The sequence below is a fragment of the Convolutriloba macropyga genome, chromosome 8 (assembly GCF_964194025.1).
Source record: "Convolutriloba macropyga chromosome 8, txConMacr16.3, whole genome shotgun sequence".
NCBI classification, from domain to species: Eukaryota; Metazoa; Xenacoelomorpha; order Acoela; family Convolutidae; genus Convolutriloba; species Convolutriloba macropyga.
Window position 1 is genome coordinate 18,558,493 of NC_134475.1, and position 27,764 is coordinate 18,586,256.

The following is a 27,764-nucleotide window of genomic DNA, read 5'->3' on the forward strand; positions in this document are numbered from 1 at the left end:
TCAGTTAAATGGTTTACTCGTCACAGCTGAAAAACAAGCAATAACAATATAAGCTCTTGTTGTTTTTAGAACTAAAGGTTGGCTGACAGTTTTTTATTAACGATAATATAAATTTACGCTATTGCTGTTGAGCCTTTTCATAAGACATCAGCAACGGAATAACCGCGACGACGGAAAATTAAGCTCTAGTAGAAATTGTTAGGTGATCATACATGTTAATGAAACCAAAATTTTGATCATGGGGTAAACGAAACAAATAGTTCGCAGAAATTTATGTCTTTTTTCGATCATTGTTTCTGTTTCCAAAAAATTTTGTGAGCAGAAAAGTCAGCAATCAATCAACGATTCGATTGCACAAAGGTATACAGCAATCTATTACATTATTGTTTTTCGACTGATGTACATTGGCAGAAAGTTCATCTGTTAATTTTCAATCGTCACTTCATTGTCAGCTGTAGAAGGTACTCTCCGAATGAAGAGAAGCGGACGATGTCGTGGCATTGTCATCATCGTCTCCAATTCCAGAACCGGATTCTTTCGACAGTAAAGAACCCTCTGAGTTTCGAGACTCTGAAAACCTGTATGAATTGCTCTCTTGCGCTGCTTTTAAGTTTCTCGGCTCTGAGTTTGAATGTTGTAATTTGGTTCCATTACATCCTAACCGGTTATTTGTTGGGTTCTGGCGAGAAATGGAACCAGATAAAGTGCCTTCAGTTTTCCCTAGCCGCTGACCTGAGTTGTTTGATCTAAGATTGGTCGGCGAGATTCGCTCCTTCTTCAGATGGGAATAGTTTGGGTTTGCTCCATTCCCAGATTGCAATCTTGGGCCTTTTGAAAAGTTGTGGTTGTATCCTTTGAAGCTCCTTGATACAATCTGATCATGAATATTAATTTCAGGGCTTTCTGAGTTTTTTTCTACTTCTATTACAACTACCGTTGAAAACTGCTCCTCTTGGTTCGGAATTGCGTCGAATATTTGAACATCTCCATGGTCTATGAACTTGAACTCTCTTGGAGGTCTTGCTGCATGTCGACTGGGAGTTTCAAAAGAGGTTTGGTGATTTGAAATTAGATCGCCGAGAAGGCTTGGAATGTGAAGTGTGCTGCCGCTACCTGGAAAATCTTGGATCATAGTAACACAGTAGGGCAGTAGTGAATCAGGATAGCATAAGCCTGCAGTTCTACTAAGATCGGGGTTCTGATTATGCTACTTTTCACCATGAAAAGTGCAAAATCAGACCAACGGAAATCAAACGGAATCGAATTACTGTTTGGAAGACCATGATTCCAAAATTTCCAAAATAACTAACTCTAATGACCGTTTGAGCAACAATCTAAAACCAATGTCTACAACTGAGGACTTAAAAGGTAGTGGAGGTGTATATGAAGCAAAAAAAATTGCTATGAATTTGGAAAAAGCAGAGTGATAATTTGTTGCTTCCTAGCTCCGATTTTAAGTGTACTTAGAGGTATTCAATTTGCGATTTCAAAATTACATCTGTTCGGTCTGGTCCATGGTCTGGCATCGGTTTTTATGGCACAAAGTGATGTGATCATATCCTGCCCGGTCTGATTGTGCGTAACTTCGGTCGTCGACGCTAGTCCGTCTGGTCTATCTATGTTTGGGTTCAAAGACCTCATCTTGTTGAATGATTACGACCCGTGATTACTTTTAAAACATAGATGTATGTTCAACAAATGCGAACCAATTTTCCATTGAACGTGACTTGATTAAACAGGAACAGCGAAAATTTACCAAATTTACCCAAAGTATGAGCCGCCAATCAATATAACGAAGAAACAAATCCTTAAAATCAAAATAGGCATGTGAAGTTAGAGTATCTTCCATAAATCACTATTGATTTTTGATGTGGTGAATTGATATTGAAAATTTAACTCTTTTATATTATAAGTCAATTTATAGATCAAGTTCATTCAATTCACTTTTTACAAGATGCCGTGTACTGAAGTACAAGTTACTTCTTATATTTGGAAACTAAGCTAAGTATTCAAATTACATCATTCTAAAAAAATGATGCAATTAGCTGAACCTTTCACATTGCGTAAAATGTCCAGTGGCATTTTACCGTCCAGCCAAGCGGACAACTTGCCGTCCAGCCAGCGGCACGGGAATTATCCCGTTCTAAAAACTATATATACCAAAGCAAAAAGTACAAATTTGAGAAATTAAGAATTAATAACTCAGAGAAACTGAGAATCTAATAACTCCAAATTGAGAGAGTAATCTCAAAATAAAAGTAATTCAAAGAGGAATTACTAAACACTTTTCTCAACTATTACGATAAGGGAATAGTTAGAGATATTATTCAAATCAGAACTTTGTCTAAGAAAAAATAATTAGTTACTGATAATGATTCAAGCTAATAAAGTTTTTACTAACCTTACCGACCCTTTCCTTTTTACAAGTTAGATTTTATAACTCTAATTGTAATTCTTATAATCATACATTTTGTGCTGTAAATTATATATGTTAAATTTCTACAACGCTTATGCAAATCTTATAACTAGAGTAATTAGTCCAATTTACATATTTAAATCTTTAAGTAATTTTATGAGACTTATCAGGCTTAGAAAGATAGCGTATACTAGGAGTACAACAAGCGAATCAGAAGTTTGAAACTTTGCACCCCCACCCTCTAGTATAAACTGGTGCGACCAGTGAGGAACGCAAAACAAATTCTATCTTTCTAAAGCAGGAAAATAACACAACAAATTTAACATAATGTCCTCCGGTGGAACGCCAAGTAGTGCGGCCTCTTCAACTACCTCCGGTACTACAAGTGGCGAACAACAGTAAGCTCCGGATCAGGTGGCACTACTACAGTAACAAAAACATTAATTGATACCCCCTCTCTCATCCCAACATGTCACTTGTCACTTTATCGGGAAACGACCCAAGACAATATGCAAGTGATTTCTGGAACTCCGTTGAACAAAAAATAAACTTCTCTTTAGGTACAGCGATACCTACAGACCCTACTGCATCAACATATCACCAAAATAGGCGCAAAGCGCTATTTGGATCACTACTAACAGAAACCGCGTTAGAGTGGTTCAATACTGTAGAACCCACAAAAACCTCGACCAAATTAAAGGAGATTTCAAAAATAGATTCACAGATAGCCGTGATCAATTCAAATATCGACGGGAAGTGGAAGGTGCCACTAGACAGGAAGGGGAATTAATGAAAAATTATTTCCACCGTATTAAACACGCTGTTGATAGAAGATGGCCTGAGAATATACCTGCGAGGATAACTAACCCTGCTCAAATTGCCAACGAACTAACAATACAGCAGAGAAAAGAGAGCAAAGGTACATTGATTTTGCTATAAGAGGTCTGCAACCTCCATCTCTAAGGCGCAAAGCTCATGAATATAGAATAGAAAATCCGGATAAAACATGGGATGAAATAACAACTCACTTAAAAACAAAAGACCTAACATTTACTGTTAGCACTGACGGCAGAGTAAAACAAACAAATGATAAAATTATTAGCCTTGAAGCACAAATTAATGAGCTTTCGAGCCTAATAAGAAATAACAAGGTTAGCGCTATTAACTCAGGGCCTTTTAAAGACCTCATTGTAAAAGGACGGCCATAATAACACACGCTTTTGCAACTTTTGCCATAATCATGGGCATTCTATATCTAACTGATCTAAGCATAGGATTGATGAAGGATTTTTAAAAAGAAAAGAGAGCTCACCGAGAAAAACGAGAAAAAGACATCCTTCAGTACTGACTACAAAAAACAGACTAACAGTAAGCCGTGTTTTAATAACCAGAATCTCCCAAATAATACTAACAGTGGACATGACAATCATTGGTACGGGAATAAACACTAAAAAAATAATTATAATAAATCCTATGAACAAAAGTTCCCCCAGAACAACCAGTTTAGTCCGCGTGAAACTGACGCGAGACAAAATTATGAATGTGAGAATCAAAATTTTCAACGTTCTTATCCCTCCCAATCGCACACTAACCCCGCTCGTCCCACTCTGTCCATGGGTAGAGGATCAAAACGAACAAACAGAATACTATGACCAAAATAATAACACCGATGCTATCACAGATTTCTTCCCTTTAAACTTCTAAAGTCTCCAAAAGTTACTACAAAAAGCAATCCAAAATCTAGGGTTTACCTAAATATGTACAATTTCACCACCGGAGACTTCAATAAAAATAGTGGATTGGAAATTTAATACCTAATCGACCCAAGCTCGACATGTACGATAAAAAATTACCCCGCATTTTTAGAAATGCAAAAACTGAACCCTTGCATGAGGATTTTCTCAGCCATAAATATCACAAAATCCTATAATGGATCACAAATTCGTATGCTAGGCCATACTACAGTAACATCATACTTTGACACTGACGGAAAGTATGAAGCGAACTATGAAGTACGGGTTACACAAGAAGGAACGTCTAACCTGATTGGTGTTGACTTCTGTCACATTTTCTTTAAAGCTCTGTATTTCGATAGTCCTGCTGTAGAGTTAAAAGAACACACAGGAGTAATCAGTTTTGGAACAATGAATAATGAAAAACAGTATCCACGGCTATAGGAGACAGAAGCAATAGTCTTGTCTCAGCCACTTTATATACAGGCAAGATCAACCTACTTGTACAAACACCAAAACACTGATTTATGTTACCCCCAAAGGCACTTCTTTTCTACCGCGCAAAAATACAGTAAAAACAGAACTAGTGTTTATTAACACAGTCTGTACACGAGAAGAGAAAAAACTACCTATACTAATAGAAAACCACAAAAATCACCCTATTACACTTAATAAAGGTTTTATCGGGTACGCTGTATGTGATATATGATTAAGTCGTGATACACGCAAAACCAACATGCTGACTGTAGTGAGTTCATATACTCGATACTAAATAAGTATGAGGAACTAGAAAGTTGTTTCATGCTTAGTACAATTGTTAACTTAGTACAAGAGGCTGAGTCAAACGAGTCAGATAATTGCATAAATTTTATTAACCACGAAGATTAATCAATATTCAATAGTAGTATGGCTATTGTACGCACAGTCTCTAAGGACTGTGCTATGAGCAAAGGTTTTGCACTTATGTTGTGTAAAAAGTTCCCCGACTTGAGAGAACATTGTAAGTGGCAAGTAGAAGTGAACGATCGTGATGGAAATACAATAAACCAAAAAGTATTACAATACATTGCTCCTAGATTAGGACACCAAATCTTTAGTCTAATAACTAAAGAAAATTATAATTGTAAACCGACAATCAAAAGTATTACAACCGCACTATTGGAACTTCGCAATATACTTCTAATGCAGAACATTAGATGTATAGCTATGCCAAAAATTGCATGCGGATCAAACAAAATTGACTGGTCTGAGATATATCCATTGCTATACAATGATTTTTATTTTTCGGGAAATAAAATATACGTTTATGGGAGTAAAGCCGAAATTAACCAATATACAGATGAAAGCATCGAAGAGATATTTGGGATTGTAGGTGATGAAATTTTGAACAAATGCAAAAATGATGCTGAAATAGCAACTGACTTCTCAAATGACGCAAAAACATTATGCAAGCCCAATAATTCTGAACAATTCCCCAAGTTCGGAACAAACGAACAAAACCACTTCATTATTCATGAAGTTGTTCAAGAAGGACTTGACACACGACCAAAATATGCAAGTAGAAACTATGCAAACTATATCGAGAACCTTAAAAAGTTTGATTTCACACAGAGTGATTTAACAGACGATGAAATCAGAGTGCTTCTAAAAGTTCTGCTAGTTGATGAGGATGCATACTCCCATCACAAATATGATGTCAGCCGCACAAAACAGAAATTTCATATACCCCTTGAAAGGATTGCCGGTTTAAAAAGCAACGTCCCAGCAAAGTTCCCCCATTTTTGCGTGATAAATTAGAAACATTAATGGACGTACTATTACAAGTTGGAAATACGCGAGCTAAATGAGCACAACGATCTAAATAGCTTATAAAATAGGTTTGTAAACCCAATTATTATATTTCCTAAGAATGATTGTAAAACTTGTAATTGATGCTCGCTACCTCAACTCAATTGCAGATACAAGTAACTCTAGCTGGCCACTCGAGCCACTTCAAGTTTTAATGACACGAATAAATGGAGCATATTTTACAAGTAGTGACTTACCGTGCGCTTATCATCAAGTTCCCCTTACGGAAGAAACTCAGAAATTAACTAGTTTTATTGTAGGTGGACGTCAACTTACCTATCAAGTCGGATTATACGGCTTAAAGCCCCCTCCGAACTTCTTTAGTAAACTTATGTGCTATGGATTTGGATCGCTTATAAAGAAAAGGCAAGCTATTACTGATATTGACGATGCACTACTACAAGCGCAAGATAAACAAGAATTGTTCACAGTAATAAATGAATGTCATGCACTACTGGACACCTAAAAGCTGCGCCGGATAAAACAAAATTCATCTTATGGAAATTGAAATTTCTCGGGCATGTAATATCAAAAGGAACACTTTGCCCAATCACTTCACGCATTGCCGGTATACAAAATTTGAAAATGCCAGAATCAAAAACCGACGTCCTCAGCGTATTAGGGGCGATGGGATTTTATGCAAATTATGTTTTAAACTATCATATTGACGCAAAACCGCTATAAGATTTAGTTAAGAACGACACAAATTTCGAATGGCTAGATAACCACAAGCAAGTATTCGATAAACTAAAAGCAAAAATTGCGAACGATATTTCCGTCGCTATCCCCAACCCAAAATATCCCTTTCATATACACGCTGTCTCCTCTAATTTAGGGACTGGTAGTATATTAATACAATAATTCCCCGAAGAGAAACGAATTGTATCCACCAATTCCCGTGTATTCGATAAAGCAGAACAGAAAATGTCCCCACAGCATAGAGAACTGTGCGGAATAATATCCGCATTACAAACTTACGAGTTCTTCGTTATAGGTTCCCCCTACCCAATATATCTATTTTGTGTTCACAGACCTATGTTGATCTTTTGGTCACGCGGCGGACATTTATCGCATAAATTCTTTAAGTATCAAGTTTTGCTTACTAAATTTAAAATGTAAAGATAATATACACTGAAAGTTAAAACCTTTCCTTCCCCGAATAACTTAGTAGACAAGTCCCACAAGAAGAAACGAGAAAGTTCCAAATTGAACACAAAACAGTTCCAAAGGACATTTGCTTCTACACATCGAATTACAAGCCGATAAACTATTCAATACTACACCGTGATGAAAAGAAAGCACCACCAAATACTAGTTATCCGGTTTATTGCACACATACCGGGACAGGAAAAGAAAATACTAAATATAACTGACGAAGACTTTAGTATCAACGACGCAAGTGAAGATATAGAACAGACATGTAGTGCAATATACAATATTGCAGATTCGTTCAGATATGGACGACAAATGAACCAAATACAAAAAATGTCACTGGAAAATGTATCTACAGAAAGCCTTAACGATCATACATATGAAGAAGTACCCGAAGAGGTACATGCAATAGACGACGGTCTCGATGACGAACATTGGCTAGATATACAAAAAGGGAATGTAGAAATGTCCCTAATACAACAGCTAGAACAAGCAAAAGAGGAATACAAGCAACGCACGCTCAAATGTGACATTGTAGAACCGACAACACTACATACAGAATTAGTCAAAGTATCTTGTAAAGGCTTACTACAAGAATTAACAAACTAAACAATTACTAAACAAACTCACTTAGAAACAGATAGAATTCTGCGCGAACAAATAAATGATCCGGTTTTACAAACCATCCGCCATTGGTTAAAGGCAGGCAAAGAACCGCCGAGCACAAGTACAATTAAGCATTGTAAAGGACTACGTGCATACAAAAATATATTTAACCTTCTACTACTCGAGGAACAGTATGATTTACTATGTTGCAATAAATCAGACGAGAACTGTTTATACGATACAAAGATCTGTGCTCCACTATCACTACTCATGAAATGCTTTGAGTTAGCACATAATAATCCGAACCATGGAGATACATGCACATTTAACATTAGTATATTCTTTTATTGGCCCGGAAGGTACAAATGGATTACAATGCTAGTACATGACTGTTTAGATTGACAAAAAAACTAAACCACAAAGACATGATCTGAACGAAGCACCCTTAGAACATTGGGGAGAATTAGAAAGAACCCCATTTTATACTATACACGTAGACCACAAAGGCCCATTTAGGCCTTGTAGCAACAAAATTAAATTTTGTCTAGTTATTGTAGATAGTTTCTCTTGCTTTATACAAGTATATCCATCAAAAACTGCTGATGCACCAGAAACTGTTAGATTAATAGAATAATATATTACACGATTCAGAATCACCCAACAAATAGTACGTGACAACGGTACTGCACTTTGGAGTAATGTTTTTTTTTACACTGTACGTATGAATTCGGAATTACATTAAAACCGCGAACTTCATACTCACCTTGGACAAACGGCAAGTTTGAAGTACAAAATAAGAACTCAGCAAATTATTTGCGCACTTTTATTAACGACACCGGGTCTAATTGGGCTAATCCTACTAATGAATTTGCCTTTGTGCAAAACACCGCTTTAAGTTACAGTACAGGATATACTCCGTACGAGGTACTATTCGTCATTAAACCGCAAATCCCAATTTCCCTTAAGCTTGGCTTACTACGTGATAACAGAAGAAATTGTTTTTCAGAGTATTCTAAAGACCTTCCATTACATACTCACTGTGAAAATTCTTTTAAAAACGAGAAGGTAGCTAAGCTATTGCAAAATCGACTGTCCAGTACTATACTACAACGCGATAACGAATTCAAAAAAATATATTTTAAAACATATACTCGGGGTCGACGAGTTACAAACAAGGCACACGAGTATAGGAACAGATTAAAATTGGGTAAAACAATCAAAATCGGTCGTGAAGTTTTACTAGAGAATCACGCTAAGGGATTATTGAAATCCAAAATAATATTACAGATGGGCTCTGGACCCTCTACTGTTACTAAACAAATTACTAACACTACGTATGAAATTGTTCACGACTCGAATGAACGAAAGAAAGTAGTGCATAGAAATCATTTAATAGAAAACTTTCCTAAAGAACAAGAAATAGACAAGTTAGTACAGGACTATAGTACTAACTATCATGATTCACAGGCCTGCTATGATTGAGTTCATCCAGTACTCAATAAACAGATTCAATCGCCAAACAATTAATAACCCGGAATATATGCCGTGACCTATTATTAACAACGCAAGTAATCAGGCTGAATAAATAACATCACCACAACCAGTTGAATACTCAACTACTGTTAACCCGTGCCGGAGTGCGCCTAACAGCCCATACAAAACAAATAAAATTGATAGTGAAAGTGCACTACATATCAGGATCTTGTTTACACCCCAAAGTAGTTCACAAAGTACTACATCCAATTCTCATACTTTTTGCCCTATCAATAGTTCAACCCCCCACCCAGTAAAAACGAAAACTAATCCTAACCAAACTTATTCTGATGTCAGACCGCAGAGAAGACGGACTGAACCTAAACGCTATGGTAATACATTTCCATCAGATTTAATTCCCAAAGTTCAAAAGAAACAATTCTTTTGTACAATTTTCTTTATTAAGATTCGAAATTACAAAAACGAAATATACAAATTATAAAAAGAATTAAACCAAGATTACAAAAATTATAATAATCGAGCCCTAACACTGTTAATCAGTTTAATGAACTCGCGGGTGAGAGTAAAGTCTAAAAAGATGCCCGCATCGCAGGACAACAGCCAACCCATATAGTTGCTGAGCAGCTCTTGCTGTCTCAGGGGTCCACCACACTCGCCAAAGCTCGAATTCATAGTTCATCTTTGCTTAATGACACTCAGGGTTCGGAGTTGTTAGCTTACGCTCGAACTAAAATTCAAAGAAAATTATATACCCCACTATATTCTCAAAAATAACTGTAAATTAGGAAATTTACCTCTTCCCCCAACCAACATCTTAGGTACTGCACAGTAGCCGGACATCTATTAGCATGCCTTATTATATTTCTCTCTTTATTATTAAAAGAAAATTCCTGTGCAACTCGCAGCGAATAAAACTCCTCTTCAGAGAGGACAATTTGAGTAGATATATATTGCTCAGAGAGGAAAAATTTCATCTCTCTGGCATCCAGTTTTAAATCTGAGCGCCCGTAGGCAGAGTAATTTGCCTCTTTAAACAGGTTTAATACAGTTTGGTGCATCATTTTTAGAGTTAGACTAGTATTACACTCAGAAAATTTCTCTATTTATAAAGAAATGAAAATATATCCCACACGGACGGACAAAATGCCATTGAGAATACTATAATTTCTCGATAAAATTTATAAGAATCATCCTTCTGAATCCTTCATCCACACTTCAAACCATATACTACATTTACTCCAAAATTCATTTTTAAAAATGAAAACCGAAATTGAATCTCTGTTCCCCGAGGAGGGAGAGGTAATCGAAACCGAAAACCCAAGAAGAAATTTTAACGAGGTAAGTCTTCTTCTTCGTTTTCTGTTTCTGCTATGCAAAAACAAACATATAGATATTATCACAAAATTAATTGTGACTGCAACTTTAGTTTTATCTATACCCCATGCAATTTGTCAGAACCCAAGCCCCCAAATTTTCACAGATTTAAAAGCTGCTCACCATCAATTGTATGCAAAAACTGCAACATCATTATAAGTCGCTCACTACGATTGTTTTGTTCAACTATGGACTCTATCAAAATGTACTCGCTAAACAAAGTCGCTACTTGTAAAATTGAACCGCAAAATGTTGAAATTTCAAAAGACAATGGACAAATTTTGGAGAAGAAAATTAGAAGAAGACTTTAGAAGAAAATTAGAAGCTACTATGTTTAGAGCAAGCCACCAAAGCCTTAGGTGGTATTGCGGCGTTTTCGACGCTAGTGGGATTGATGCAAAACGTAGCACAATTACCACAGACGTAGATTTAACTCCAGAACAGTGTAGGCAGGCTGGATTAACTAGTAAAATAAATATTAACGGAAAAGAAGTTCCGATTAAATCAAATGAAAGAACAACTTACATAAAAAAATTCCGGTCCAAATATTGGAGAAAATCCAAATGAATGTGATTATTCTGGCTGGATAATTGACGATACATTTGAAACGTTTATGCAGGATACAACTTTAAATGTTAACCTACGAGGTTGTCAAAGCACTTCAACCGACCCCCATGCTTATACTTGGGAAAAACAAGATAATTGCTTGTTCGCTGTAAGAGAACAAATTGAAGGCAAAATGATAAAAATAGGAGGTAACTATTACATCTCTATAGAGTCAGAAAAAAACAAAGCCTTCTATTTCAAGTGTACAATAAGCTTCAATCACTATGTAATAGCAATAATATAGTTTATCCGTCACCATAAGACACACTATATGTTGAAATTACAGGCGGATTTAATATGAATACAGGAGAGGCACTCGAACCTCTACCCACTATAAGTAGAATTACTAAACTTCCGAACAGTTCAATAAAGTCGCTTAATATCTCCCGAACAGAGATAGATTATGAGGCGCATTTAAATACTAAATTCGACTTTTTTCAGTACACTAATTTCCGAAGGCTACAACTCTCTGAAATAAATACTATACAGCCAATTTTTGAACTCGAACGTTTACTGTAGAATGCACAACTTGCATATTCGCGTCTCAGCCCTAAGCTCGCTGGTTTTTTGTTAACTAATAATAGATCTTTGTTTCTAGAGACTAATGACAAGGTAGCCTGGCTTTATCACTGTCCTAAATTTTGTTCGCCTTTACAGATAATGGATACTTGTTATGATAGAACACCTGTGTTATAAAAAAATAAGGTTCGCTTTATCGATCCGGTTAGCAGGCAAACCTTTACTACTGCTGAACAACAACCATATAACAACAAGCAAAAAAATTTTTTCTCAACTAGATATTGAAAATGATAACTCTTGGATCGAATTAACTCCACGTACAACACAAGTCACTGGGCCAGCATTATTTGCACCCAGAAATCGGAAACACAAAATGGTTTCAATGAAATTAAAAAAATGGACAAAAGGTTTCCTTTCGTGTCAAAGAAGACATTATTGCATTTTGGAACGAGGTAACTTTAAATTCTGAAATGAAAGACGCAGCGCAAAAATTTTCTCGTGAATTATTTGAAACTCAACATAATAATAGCCGGCCTAGTGGTTATAGCAACTACTACACTACAAAAACAATATTTTTAGATTCTCTAATCTTGTCACAATTTTTACATAACCGGTATATAAAAGCCTTTGGCCGAGTACACTGTTACTTAGAACAATGCTGAATGACTTTTGCTGTATTCCTTTTTGTCAAATTTATAGTTGACATTGTGGTTTGCATCATTCGAGCACTACGAATACAAAAATTTACAGGAGCCTCAGTGAGCTTCGGAAAAGTTATACTATCAGCTACTTTTAATATACTTTTCCAGTCTACAGTAACTTCGGTATTTCGTCCTACCGAAGAAAGAGACGACTCAGAACATTTAGTACAAGCTCCAACTTACAAAGAGCCGACTATAGACATATACCCTCCTATCCATAGTGAGCTACAAACAATTAGGCAAGAGAGGGAAAAGCAATCTAACATTGATGATTTCCCCACCTCTCCAGTGTAATTAAATGTAAATAATTACACCTATAAATAACTTTTATATAAATCTTTTTTAGAACATAGCACTAGATGACAACGACTTTCTTCTACCAGCATTTAAGGAACTTTTAGACGATCAGCCTCCATCGGAACTTCCTATCGACATCGTAGAACAATACCTATTGACAACCGAGGAACCACAATTGCATGAGCAACGAGATATTCAGCAACCATCAGAGCAACCTCAACAACAACCACAACCAGGACCATCGCAACTTCAACCACCAGTAGCAGCCATTCAACCCAAAACTTTTGCGGTACACGAAAAAAATAGCAGACAAATTAAAATTGAATAAAAAGTTTCAAGCCCTAAATTCAAAGGACACCCCAAGTACGACCTATCACTTGCTAACCTCATGCTAACATCCACCATGCAGTACGACACCCACCATGCTAACCCCTACAAACTAGTCTCCTATAACCCAAAAACAAAGACCTGCAGAGCAAAGAATTTAAGTATAGAAACAAATCTGTATCGATAGGGAGATTTTCGAGGCAACGAAGATTGTTCGAATCCCTGAGCCGGGGAGAAGAAAAAACTTGTTTTTTATCTATAACTGTAAACCTTGAAATTCTTACTTGTAGTTTTTTATTAATGCGTATTTGAGTACCTTTTATTGATGCTATGATTTTCATTTTACTCCACTAAGGACCAGGTCGGGATGTACTGAAGTACAAGTTACTTCTTATATTTGAATTATAGAATACTTAGCTTAACTAAGCTAAGTATTCAAATTACATCATTCTAAAAATAGAATGATGCAATTAGCTGAACCATTCACATTGCGTAAAATGTTCAGCGGACAATTTTGCCATCCAGCCAGCAGCGCGGGAATTATCCCGCTCTAAAAACTATATATACCAAAGCAAAAAGTAAAATTTTGAGAAATTAAGAATTAATAACTCAGAGAAACTGAGAATCTAATAACTCCAAATTGAGAGAGTAATCTCAAAATAAAAGTAATTCAAAGAGGAATTACTAAACACTTTTCTCAACTATTACGATAAGGGAATAGTTAGAGATATTATTCAAATCAGAACTTTGTCTAAGAAAAAATAATTAGTTACTGATAATGATTCAAGCTAATAAAGTTTTTACTAACCTTACCGACCCTTTCCTTTTTACAAGTTAGATTTTATAACTCTAATTGTAATTCTTATAATCATACAACTTGTGCTGTAAAACGTTTATGTTAAATTTCTACAAAGCTAAAGCAAATCTTATAACTAGAGTAATTAGTCAAACTTACATATCTATAACTAATTTACAAATCCTTAACTAATTTTATGAGACTAATCAAGCTTAGAAAGATAGCGTATACTAGGAGTACGACCATCGAGTCAGAAGTTTGAATCTTCGCACCCCCTACCCTCTAGTATAGCCGCCACAGATCACACATTGATTTTTATTGCATATCCATTTCACTTGTTTGTTTTTGACAAAGGGTCATGAATCATATCCTCAAAAGAACCGAACAGAAAAATTAGCCTGAAAATAGGATTTTGCCCTGAATTAAGCAATGAAGCTCAACATTTTCCTGAATAATGAAAAATTCTTTTTTGTGTTTATCGGATGAACACGTCAACCTTGCCAGAAGCAACCATTTGAGAGCGGCTACATTTTTATCTCTGTTCTAATGACCAAAGAAATATCTTAGCTGTTGCCGCGGGCTTAAGGCGGGTATACGTTCCCCCGCGGAAATTACAACGTCATAGACAATCAACAAAAAATAGCAAAGTTAGATCTTTGAAAGAAACCGAATTCCTGAAACTTCGGTATCTGATAATAGTCCTAGTTTCAATTGCCCGGGTTGAATTTTTCCGCCCAAAATGATGTAAGAGTGGGGCTACAACGGGAGGATTTTTTAGAAAAATGCAGCTCAAAATTCGTACGTCTTTTTGGGCTGCATTGGGCTTCCAAGGGCGGTAAAATGGTGTAAGAGTGAGGGGGTAAGAGACAAATTAACCCCCCACTCTTACATCTTTTTTGGTCTGCCAAGGGGGGTAAAACGATGCAAGAGTTCGGGGTTAATTTGTCTTTTACCCCCTCACTCTTACACCATTTTACCCCCCTTGGAAGCCCATTGCAGCCCAAAAAGATGTAAGAGTTTTGAGCTGCAATTTCCTAAAAAATCGTCCCAATGCAGCCCCATTCTTACATCATTTTACCCCCAGGTTCAAAGCTTGTCCAACTCTTCACGGTTCATATATATGAATAATACTTGTTAGAATTGCCCCATCTCAACAAATTACCCCCTCACTTTTACATCGTTTTACCCCCTCAGAACAAATTACCCGCTCACTCCTACACCATTTTACCCCCCCCCCTTGGCAACCCAACTCTTACATCATTTTACCCCCTCTGAACAAATTACCCCTCACTCTTACACCAATTTATCCCCCTTGGCAGCCCAACTATTACATCATTTTACCCCCTCTGAACAAATTACCCCCTCACTCTTACAACATTTTACCCCCCTTGGCAGCCCAACTCTTACATCATTTTACCCTCTCATTAATTCCTGAAAAGTCCTCCCATTGCAGCCCATTGCAGCCCACTCTTACATGGCAATTTCAGTCAGGGGGGATAATTCCTGAAAAGTCATCCCATTGGAGCCCATTGCAGCCCACTCCTACATGGCAATTTCAGTCAGGGGGTAATTCCTGAAAAGTCTTCCCATTGCAGCCCATTGCAGCCCACTCTTACAAGGCAATTTCAGTCAGGGGGTAATTCCTGAAAATTCCTCCCTTTGCAGCCCATTGCAGCCCACTCTTACATGGCAATTTCAGTCAGGGGGGGGTAATTCCTGAAAAGTCCTCCCATTGCAGCCCACTCTTACATGGCAATTTCAGTCAGGGGGTAATTCCCGAAAATTCCTCCCATTGCAGCCCATTGCAGCCCACTCTTACAAGGCAATTTCAGTCAGGGGGTAATTCCTGAAAATCCTCCCTTTGCAGCCCATTGCAGCCCACTCTTACAGGGCAATTTCAGTCAGGGGGGGGGGGTAATTCCTCAAAAGTCCTCCCATTGCAGCCCAACTCTTACATCATTTTACCCCCTCTGAACAAATTACCCCCACACTCTTACATCAATTAACCCCCATGGACAAATTACCCCCCCCCCCCACTCTTACATCAAAATGGGAGGATTTTAGGGAGGACATTCGACCCGGGTGGTGATCTAAACCAAAGTTGTGAATCAATGTGAGTCGAGAAAACGGAATATTTCGTCTGTAATGCATGGGCTAATGGATAATGGAATGGAGAGCACACTGATGTAAAATCACAGTATAAAACGCAGGGCAGAACTACAATTTAGCTAATACTGCGCCAAAGTACTGGACCAGCAAAAGTTAAATTTGACTTGCGTAATGAATAAAAAAAATCAGACGATTCCATGAAACTTTAACCTGGACATTCTTTTGAACGAAAATCACATTGCAGGACCAGATGAAGTCAATGTGAAAGCGGCACAATTCAGTGTTGAGGTACTGGACCTCTATATCGGCAGAACGTTTCTGCAGCAACACTATCTGCAGACAAGCACAATTTGATTCATCAGAGCCCTCATAATCGTCAACAAGCAGCAGCTCTCAATACGAAACATCTTGACACATATGGAGTACTTATACACCTGATTTGACATAAAAAAGGAGTGGAAATTGTGATTGGATTCATCAACACTTAGAAACTTCAGATGAAAGATTTCAATTTTTCTAATGAGACAAACACATAATTAAGAGTATATTCTCTGTTGCTTATACTAATAATGGCGTAATATGTGAGTTTCTAAAAATGATTCTGAGATACAGGAAGCAAAAGGACTTCAGCATTTGCAACCAAGATCTATCATATCTATGTATAAACACTTTATCTCTTATGTTATCTATTTATTGTCTATGTACATACGTAAACCTACTGGAGCGAACTGCTCAGTTTATGCAACCTGTTAACTTAACGTGTTAAGTTGAAAGTGTCATTGACACCTATGAAATAAGTGCAGACGAAAAAGAGACTTAGTATGATACAGTCGCCTCGTGGCCAATTAAATGTTACTGCACCAATTGGTTTTCCTATTGAGACAGTTGAGACTTATATGAATCCAGATCATAATAATACTTCACCACAAACACAAGATACACATAATACAGATCCACCTGACCCACTGGTTTGGTCAAATCCAATACAGACAAATTTACATCCACAAATTCTCAGACAAATAGCATCTCTGACAACCTCCTTCAAATGGCGCAGTCAGCGAAAACTCCATTAGGAGTCAACCCATTTTGGGAACAAGGCGCAACACCCCCGATAGAGTGGAAACAATGGTTCTGCACGTTGAAAATGGCGATAATGGCACGCGACAGTATTGAAGTAGATAAACTACTCAAACTGAAACCACAACCCACAGATTTATTTTATCCGACATTACCAACATACGAGGAAGAATTCGAAGGAAAAACAGAGGATGAAGCCAGAAACAGAGAACAACGAAATGAAAGGAGAAGAGTAGATTTTGAAAACGAATGCAAGGTGAACGAACGCAAAGGAGCAATGGCTGACAGAATCCCGTGGGACGAGGCGGACACAAAATTTAAAAGCCTTATTTATTTATCACTCGGAGCCGAAGCCAGAAGAAATTATCATCAGAAAAACCCACACACACACACAGATAGAAAAATGCACCACAAACGAACTAGTACACGAACTCAACATTACCTTCACTATTCCACGCAATACCACATTCGACAGATTCAAATTTTTCATATCCATGCAACAAACACACGAATCACTAGAAACATTCTACAGTAGAATTAGAGAAGCCGGAGCAATGTGCAAATTCAAAGACCTAGAAGAAGATCTGGTAAAAGACCTTTTTATCTCTAACATGACAAACACTTCTATACAAATGGACTTGTTATCGGAGGTCAGAACCCCACAACAAGTGCTAAATTTCGCAATAAATAGGGAAAGAGGTCAAGCCAACCAACAAGAAATATTAAGAGCACACTCAAGCAGTACCAACTGGTCGAATGTTTCATACATTAGAAACAACACACGGCAACAACAACAACAACAACAACAACAACAACTACGCCCATTCAAACAACCCATTCTCCCAACACCACCCACAGGCAAAATACAACCATGCTTCAAATGCGGACAACCATTCATAAGAAATCACTTAAACATGTGCAAAGCACAAAACTTCACATGTCAAATTTGTAAGAAACCAGGACATTACACATCAATGTGTAAAGCACCAATGCCAGAAAGAAAGAAACCCACAACACCGCGACAAGAAAACAGATACACACCACAGAATCCACCACAAAACACACGAAGAGTTCGCCACATCCAAGAAGAAAAAGAACAGGAGTCACCGGAAGAAGAAAGCGAAACAGTTGATGGAGAAGCGGCATTATACATCAAGGAATTAATGGAAGACTGGTCGGCAATAAACATTGTAAGACCAACTGGTGTTAAAGAAGTCAATAATGTATCACTCAATAAGGACACAAGTGGAGAATTCTGGGTGAAGACAAATTTCAGAAAATCAGAAATAGATTGACTAGCGGATACAGGATCTCCCAGATCGTTCATGCAGGAGTCAGTTGTCAAAGACTTAATAGGCAAACATCAAGATGCAAGTATATCAAAATTCACAGAAAAAACGAAGTACAAATGTTTCAACAACCAGGAAATCCAATTAAAAGATGCTCTAAACATAACGCTCAGCTCAGGCTTGTGGAAGGCAACAAACTGCAAAATTTTGCTGGTCAACAACCTATCACAAAATGTTATGGGAACAGACATTCTACGTAAACTGGGAATCCACCTGAGCGCATCCAAACCAATAGGTAAGACAGTTGGTTTAATTTCAGACACCACCATAGAACAAAACATAATTAAATGGATATTCAAAAAATACCCACACCTATGCACTAGAATAGGAAGATCAAAAAACCAGATGGCAAAATCAACATTCAAAGAAAATTTTAGTCCCACACAACATAAAGGAAGAAGAGTACCACTACACCTATTAGAACGGGTTGAAAAAGAATTAGAAAATCTAATCGAAGACAAACAAATAAAACGCCTGGAGAAATGTTCAGACGAGTACTTCATAAGCCCAGTGGTAATAACAGTAAAAAAGGACAAAAGTGTAAAAATAGCACTAGACTCTAAAGAATTGAATGATGCTATTCATAAAAACAAATATCAAATGCAAAGCATTGACCACTTGATAGATGCGGTAGCAACATACACCTCCGAAAGGAGCAACGAAATTGGCACATTTTACTTTTCAAAAATAGACTTAAAATACGCTTACAGTCAGATTCCACTAGACCCTGAACTACAAAAACACTGCAACTTTAATATACTCGGAGGAAAAGCAACAGGAACGTATAGATTTCTAAATGGATTCTACGGCCTAACCGACATGCCAGCAACATTTCAAAAAACAATAGGTGTCACACTACAAAATTGCCAAAACAAATTCGCATTTCTAGACGACGAATTGGTCATAACGAAGGGAAACATAGCCGACCATTAAAAAGAAATAAACAAAATATTATACCAACTGGACAAAGAAAACCTAGCAATAAAGTTACAAAAATGTGAATTTGCAAAGAAAGAGAAAACATGGTTAGGATTTCAGATAGCACCAACTGGTATAACTCCAACCAAAAGGAAATGCGAATCAATATACAAGCTCGAGATTCCAAAAACGTTGAAACAACTAAGATCATTCATGGGATGCATACACCACTTAATAAAGTTTACACCAAAACTCGCAGAATTATCAGAACCACTACGACCACTACTATCAAAAAATAACACAAAATCACAGAACAGACTAGATTGGAAAAACCATCACACAATAGCATTTGAGGAAATAAAAAGACAAATAATAAATATAACAGAAAACAAACGCTTCGACATCAATAAAGAAACAAGAGTTAAGTGCGACGCCAGCAGAAAAGGTTTAGGCGCAGCGTTAGAACAAAAACATAACTCCATCTGGAAACCAGTAGCATATGCATGCAGATTTCTGAATAAACTGGAAGAAAGATACAGCACCAACGAACTAGAACTTTTAGCAATAGTATGGGCACTAGAACACTTTAAATACTATCTGTATGGTAATAGATTTACTTTACAAACGGATCATCAAGCACTACTATCAGCATTAAAAAATAATCGCGGAAACAAAACATACCAAAGTAGATTATCTAGATGGGTAGACAGACTACTACCATTCAACTTTAACATAGAGCATATACCAGGAAAAAATATGGGTTTCGCTGACTACTTAAGTAGAAACCCATCAGGCAAAGCATCACCAGAAAGCGAAGACGACGAGAAGTATGTCATAAATACAATTCAAGAAATAAAGCATGCTTGGTTAAAACACACAATAAAACCAAGCGAATTGGTAAAACCAACACACTAAACGAACAACACGCTTTTTGCCTTAACACAGCTAAGAACAAGTTGCATTCTATTGAACAAAATTTAAACTCACACAATTCAAAATTAATCGCTATTACAACAAGAAATAATCCGAACAAAAACACTTTTGATATCGAAATTAGAAAAAGAAAACGTGCCCCCAACAAAAAATTACTCCAAATGAATCCACAAACAACAATTACAAACCTATCCCATAATAAACAGTTACGCGACAGCACCACCCAGACGGAAGCAGGATCTAACAAAGGGAAAGGAATAATTCCAATACAAAATGATTAGCACGAGGACCTATTCACAGCAATTGACGACGTACACACGCCGGAGTACCGGGCAAATCTAATGAGAGTGTACAACGAAGAATTCCTGGCAGAACACTCAAAGAAAGAATTAGGCCATATCATAGATCTGGTTATAAAACAAGACTGGTTAACACTTAAACAAACAAATCCAATCTACCATAAGATCCGACGAGACTTATCGGTTACACCAACTGGCTGCCTACTATTCGACAATAGAATTGTCATTCCCAATAAGTTACGCCCATTAGTACTCCAAACTATTCACAGTAAGCACCCCGGCCAAGCGGGTATGCTTGCACTAGCGCGTCTGATATGGTATCTCCATATCCATAGTGAAATTGTCGCCCAGGCGCAGAGCTGTCGTCACTGCATTGACAAAGGTAAAAACCTAAAACCAATTCTCGCAAAAAACAATATAGGTACACTTAGAAAATTAACTGAACCAAATGAAGAAATCCATATGGATTTTGCAGGTCCAATACCATTCAAAAACAATACACAAAACAATTACATACTAGTAACTGTTGACAGACTCTCTCGGTTTCGTCATGCAGAAACATTCAATAATTGCGACGCAAACACAGCAATAGAATACTTAGAAAGCTACTGTAGACTACACGGATAACCCCGATCAATAGGATGTGATCAAGCACAAGCATTTAAAGCAAAAGAGTTTGAACTATTCTGTTAAAACAGAAACATTAAACTAATTCTAGCACCAGCTGGTGATCATAGAGGAACAGGGATGATAGAAAGATTGATACAAACAATAAAAAAAACGCTTAGCAGTGTTAGATAAGGACCCCAACTGGTCAACAGTGACACTAGCAAATTGAGTAGCAAACATTATTGAAAACATCAGGTTATTACCAAACTCCACAACAAAAATAACTCCGTTTGAAGCACACTTCGGACGAAAACCTAACACTGAAATTTCCAACATCACAACTAAACCATCAAAACAAAACCTCACGTACAAAAACATGACCAATACATGTTTAGACAAGAAGATACTATCTCAAAATGCCCTTACAATGGAGGAAATCTGGAGAAGGGACGGCAACTCAGAGGACGAGTTGGACATGAGGTACAGGGACAATGAGGCAGCACCGGAACCCATCGAGACAACACAAACAACCCAGCCAAGTACTAGCGCACAAAGTAACCAACTGGTTGACATTAACACAGATAGTGACAACTCTGAAAACGTTCCCATCGCCAGAAAGAAATCCATCTCTACTCCAACACGTAAGATAACTCCATCCGAAATACATTTCACATTAGGCGACAAAACCACAAAATACATCAGAACACGCAAAAACATAGCAGGAAAATCACTCGCAAGAAAAACCAAAGAACCAAGACACACACTTGCACCACAATGGAACATCATTGAAGACGGTACAATCAGCGGATACTCACCACACACAATCACTTTAGACACACCATTAAGAAGAAATACAGTAATCAGAAAAAATGATCTAGCAATCGTTACTGAAAAGAAAACACTACCAACACATCAAATAGTAGAAAATAAACTACGTCTAATACACATGGTCGCGTGTAAAACAGTAGGTGAATATAAAAGAAACCAAGAGAAAATTAAAAAAATTTGTTTAGAAGAAGCCAAACAAAAGAAGATACAAGAACGGTCAGCCCCAATAAACGTTGACAACACCAAGTGGACTCCCGAAACAATAAGAAAAACGGCAACAAAAAACCAGAAATGTCAGCAACCGACAAGAAGGGCACCAACAACACCAAAGAGAGAAACCATCTGGAGAAAAAAGGACCCCAAAAAAGTCCCCTGGTGAAGACTTCAAAGTCGGTTCGAAACAAGCAGCCCTCCAGAGCAGTTCCCAATTTGATGTTAATAGATCATTCTTAACAATCAATGCAGAGCAGATACTCCAATCGGAGAATGCAGAACAAATCACAATCGACTCAGATTTTAACCAAAATTTTAACATCATAACATCTAACTATCCGTCATTATTCATGCTAACATCATTAGATAGTCCACCAATTGGCCCGGAAAACATCATAATCAATGAAACACAAGCCAAGTACAAATCGACACCCAAAATTGAGAAAGCTATGTCAAAGATCAAAGCAACCAAGAGAGACACACCAACAGTGGTATTTTTAGATAACCAAGCAGACAACACAACCAAGAACACACCAGAACAGAACAGAGAAATAGAGTTGATACAATTAGAGGAAGAACGCATCAGATTGGAACAAGTAAACATCATCACAATTGTACCAGCACACACTGATTCGAACAACCTACTGGAACAACACAACAAATACTCGACTCAAGAGCAAACATCCACACAACAAGACACAGCACAGATTCAAGACACCGCACAACCCCAACTCAAAACTCAACAAGAACCACTCCACCAACAGGGCACTACAAAACGACATGACAACATGGAATCCAAAGACAAGCTATCACCAACATCCGCAACTATACCACAATCACTCAGAAGCAGCACAACTTCACAAGAGTACAAAACCCCACCCGTGTCGCCAATCAGAGACGACATTTCAGACTTGAATTCAGAGGACATTAGAGATTTAGATGAAACATTTTAGAAAAGAGTTTCATATAGCGGAGGGAGTGAGATACAGGAAGCAAAAGGACTTCAGCATTTGCAACCAAGATCTATCATATCTATGTATAAACACTTTATCTCTTATGTTATCTATTTATTGTCTATGTACATACGTAAACCTACTGGAGTGAACTGCTCAGTTTATGCAACCTGTTAACTTAACGTGTTAAGTTGAAAGTGTCATTGACACCTATGAAATAAGTGCAGACGAAAAAGAGACTTAGTATGATACCGTCGCCTCGTGGCCAATTAAATGTTACTGCACCAATTGGTTTTCCTATTGAGACAGTTGAGACTTATATGAATCCAGATCATAATATTACTTCACCACAAACACAAGATACACATAATACAGATCCACCTGACCAACTGGTTTGGTCAAATCCAATACTGACAAATTTACATCCACAAATTCTCAGACAAATAGCATTCTCTGACAACCTCCTTCACAGATTCAGTTTTCATCTTTTTTTTGAACAAGTAAGTTGAAAATATATCCCGGGGGTTAAATATTACAAGTTTAAAATTATATATACAAAATTAGTACAATGTTAAAAATCAAAATTAGTGGTTCCGTTTTTTAAAGGTAAAAATAACTTTTGAAGCCACCAACGTTCCTTTCCAACGGTACAAGTTTGAATTGTTGGAGCAGATGCTGTTTTAACATGTGTTTAAACTTTGAGCGTGATCTGATAGTCCGGACTTCACGCGGAAGTTTATTCCATTTTTGGATGCTTCTTTTTTGTAATGATCGACTGCTCGACTTTAGGAGAATTAGCTGTTCAGTTCTGTTGTTTTTTCTCACTAAGACATTACCACTCAGAGAAAAACTCTCAGTGCCATCTGATTCCAATAATGAAATATCATTCTTAAGTTTTGAAACGCTCATCTGGCTTATTAAAAGTTCTGCAGGCAAATTGTTATATTTTACTAAGAGATCTGTATATCTCTCAAAATTTTTTCTCATATAGCAAACTTTAATTCCCCAATTGATTTGTCGATTAATTCGCTGCATTTCAGAGAATTTCAAGTTTTGAAAAAAAAGAGCACTGAACGTTAAATCTGGTGCTTTTTGATATGACATTTTGATTATCATTAATACTTCACCCTCCTCACAGGTGCAATTTTTAAATTAAATTTTGATCTGAATGAACCCTCGTTTTCACACTCTTGTCATGAAAAGAATAATATAATCCTACGTAAACGTGGCCCAAAATAGCACTCTAATCCTGTAAAATGTTTTTGTCTAATTTAAAAATTTGTGTTCATTGCTTTTAACTTCTCAGTTTATAAGAACTTTTTTGAACTGTGTTAGAGAAAACGAGAATGCTTTCCAGACCATTGACCAACTAACATTTTTTGGTGCTGCAATTTGTCGAGCCAATTGTTAAGGGGAATATGACCTGTGTGGCAAATTGTTAAGGTCAGAAGAAAGCAAACAAAGTCAACACAAAGGTCCCACAATGGGGCCCTATGAGTCTTAAAAAGTTATTAGACACTTCTTTTTCTGAGTATTTAATAGACACTCCTTTTAGGGAGATCAGAATGCCACGCAAAACTAGGATTTCTAAGTTGAGGTTAACAACACTTTAAAAAGATTTGTTTTGGTCACTATTCCAAGTTGTACGAGAATTCGATGGCAATTTGCTAGCGCGTCTCAGAGAAGATGTACTTTATTGTTTTCTCCAAATACAGTAAAAACAATAGCTAATCGTTGAGATGGAGTTAATAAAACCAACTTTTATCTCATGATTGAAAGACTTTGAATGAAAACAAGTAGACAGCTTTAACAGAAAGCCAGCTTTATTTGTTATTAAACTGACCGAAATTTAACAAAGAATCAGTCTAGCAAAGGTTTCGGCGCGCTCTTTCTAAAATTACAAGCCATTTACTGGGAACAAAGAAGTTGGGTGCAACTTCGAAAAGACCACTTGGAGCCTAAACAACAAGCAAGGCCAAAGATAAACCAATTGGCGTCCGAAGAAGCAATTTGCATACATAAAAGTGTTTGAACACTTTTTTTTAATTTGCACTCTAGCAACTTTTTTCGCACTGACCAGAAATTGCAACACCTGTGTAAAATTATGGCACCTTTCAAATATTTCTTAAATTAATTTCAAGCGAACAGTAGGTAAATATATTAGTTAGAACCAATTCTTCAGAAAAAACTCTCCGGTATCAGAGCCGACAGTGTATAATATAATAATATAGCATGTCTGCAGCACGGGAATATGTATAAATGACAACTGGTCATTAAAAGCAAGTGGATAAAGGTGCGTATTACTCAGCAGCACTACTGGAAATGTAAGTTTGGTAAACTTCGTTTACAGGGTAATATGAGACACATCGAAGCATATGATGGGATGGGCACCAAAGCATCTGAGATTGCTCGTTTTCCGCATTGAGTGAATCAGGAACAGGCAGTGACAAATGGCACTTGCTCAGACTGTCCAGAATTTGGATGTTCTGGAGGTGAACTTCTGTCCAAGAAGTTTGTGAACAATTTTTTTAACGAACAAGTGACTACTCTGATCGCGTGTAAAACATATGTGAAATTGATACGAGAATCACAGCCAAATTTCAGCAAAATAATGGAAGATCATCTAACCCTTCTAGAAAAAAGACTCAGAGCAGATGTCGGGACAGATTATCCCGGAAACTTTACAGCAAAGAGAGAAGTCACTAATGAATCACCAATGGTATGGCCGTGAAATAGGAGTGGAGAACAAATACTTTGTCTAGCTTTTACAGTGCATATCGATGATGAGATCACGGATGTGGATTTACCAGTACAGTACATGCAGACAACCTTCCACGACTTCCCTTGGACTCGCTCTTACTTCGACAAAATCCAACCCATGAAACCTTCTATCAAATTCTTGTTCATTATTTGGCAAACGTATGCATAATTAACACAACCAAAGCACTGTTACCTTCACATTTTTTCAAAACTGCGTCTAAAAAGCACTCAAATGAATTAAAGTGATTGTGATTTTGAAGAAGAAATATGGTCTATGGAACTGCCAACGAGCAGTCGAGATGCTCGCAGTCGAGAGGCAAATACTTGAGAAAAACAATACTGAAGCGAGAAAAATTCGAACGCCGTATCAATCAACAGTGCTACATTTTTAAGATCTTCTGCGGATGGAATATTATCAGATTACGAAGGAGTTGATGAAGCTAAAGTGCAAGGCCACTCGCTAACAGCAAACAATTTGAATCTTTTGATGAGCTAGTGAACTTTTACTGAAGAACTGTTCGTGACTGTGAAACTATGCTATCATTAAGGATCAAGAGATACGATGAGATCACATTGAGCAAAATACAAAAAGTCTTTTGACAATAACTTGAAAATGAATTTTGTACTAACCTACATGTAAAGCCTTACAGCTTTCACTGATCTTCGTCTTTGGGTAGTTGTGTTTGTTGGAACAAAGTTATTCAAACATGGAGCTATCAGAACGAACAGCTGTGTTTTCGGTTATATAGTAGAAAGAATTTCTTCGTGGATGTTGATGCTTATGGTAAATATCGAAAATGTATGACAACGTTTGAAAATTGACAAACTTGACACGATAAGAGTGCGATCAAACCATCAAAAAGAATTCAATATGGAATCTTACCTCTAGGCAGAATGTCCCATTCTGATTTCTGGTAGTCCATTGAGGTCACAGAAGAGCCCATCGATCCGATGCCGCTGATTTTTTGTCTTGAATTCCGACGTAACAATTTTCTTGGTTCCTTATACCTCGCTCCCAAAAAGTGCTGACTTTCTTTTCGTTGCCTGCTTCCTTGTGAAGGTTGAGGCGATTTTGAATTGCATATCATTTTATGCTACAACTGACTTCGTAACTGGCTACTTCGTAAATTATGTTTCTGCTACTATTTAAGAATTTAAAGGCCGAATTGCTTTTGACGAGCCTGCATGTTTTTGGCCAAAATGGAGTTACCAAACGTAGTAAGAGCAATTACTAGCGACGAAAAAACAAAAAGTTTTTGTTTTCATTTTCTTGAATGAACTCTGATTAAGCTTTGAAGTGCTCTTTTTGTTTTGAGTTTGTTGTAGCTTTCTTTGTTATACTTTAGAGGTGGCTTTTTCAGCCACTCATTATTTCTGCTTGAAAAACAGCATGAATGAAAGATAAAGTACGATTTTGTGGCTTTAATTATTTATCAAACAAGTAGATCGGATACGAAATATTAAAAAAACCAATGTTTTATAGCTTTGTTCGTATAAATAACATGAGAAGGCGCACCTGAAAATCAGGTTTGCAAACTCGCACTGCTTTAGATCAGCCATTTAGGTTTTTGTGGCGCTTTTCATCTCAATACAGGCAAATTTGTTGTTTAATTCAATTGGTGCTGCAATTTTGTATAAGATATACGCTGAGTGCGCAAAAAAAACAGATATGCAAGAAAAGTCATTCACCAAAAAATGTCAATTAGAAATAGATCCAGAAAGAGGGTATTCCTATTTTTTCAATTTCTTTGACATTTTTTGTCATTATTCAAGCTTTTCAATATTTGCAATATTTTTCAAGTTTTATTATTTTTTAGGTTTTCCAGCCTCAACAGCCAAGGATAGCT

At 37.0% G+C, this 27,764-nt stretch overlaps 1 protein-coding gene across 1 annotated transcript; it reads right to left on the bottom strand.

Annotated features, from left to right (window-relative positions):
• Positions 1–27,186, bottom strand: LOC142343981 (uncharacterized). Its single transcript, XM_075395402.1, has 2 exons — positions 26,801–27,186; positions 1–1,113 (listed from the first exon to the last, which is right to left on the bottom strand). Exons 1-2 carry the CDS (start codon positions 27,003–27,005, stop codon positions 449–451), a joined length of 870 nt encoding a protein of 289 aa, XP_075251517.1. The 5' UTR covers positions 27,006–27,186; the 3' UTR covers positions 1–448.
• Between the last annotated feature and the right edge of the window lie 578 nt (positions 27,187–27,764).

Coding starts and splice junctions, on each gene's coding strand:
- LOC142343981 (XM_075395402.1), bottom strand. CDS start 27,005: ATGATATGCAATTCAAAATCGCCTCAACCTTCACAAGGAAGCAGGCAA. Junction 1,114..26,800: donor ATGGGACATTCTGCCTAGAG/GTAAGATTCCAT, acceptor AAGATTTTCCAG/GTAGCGGCAGCACACTTCAC.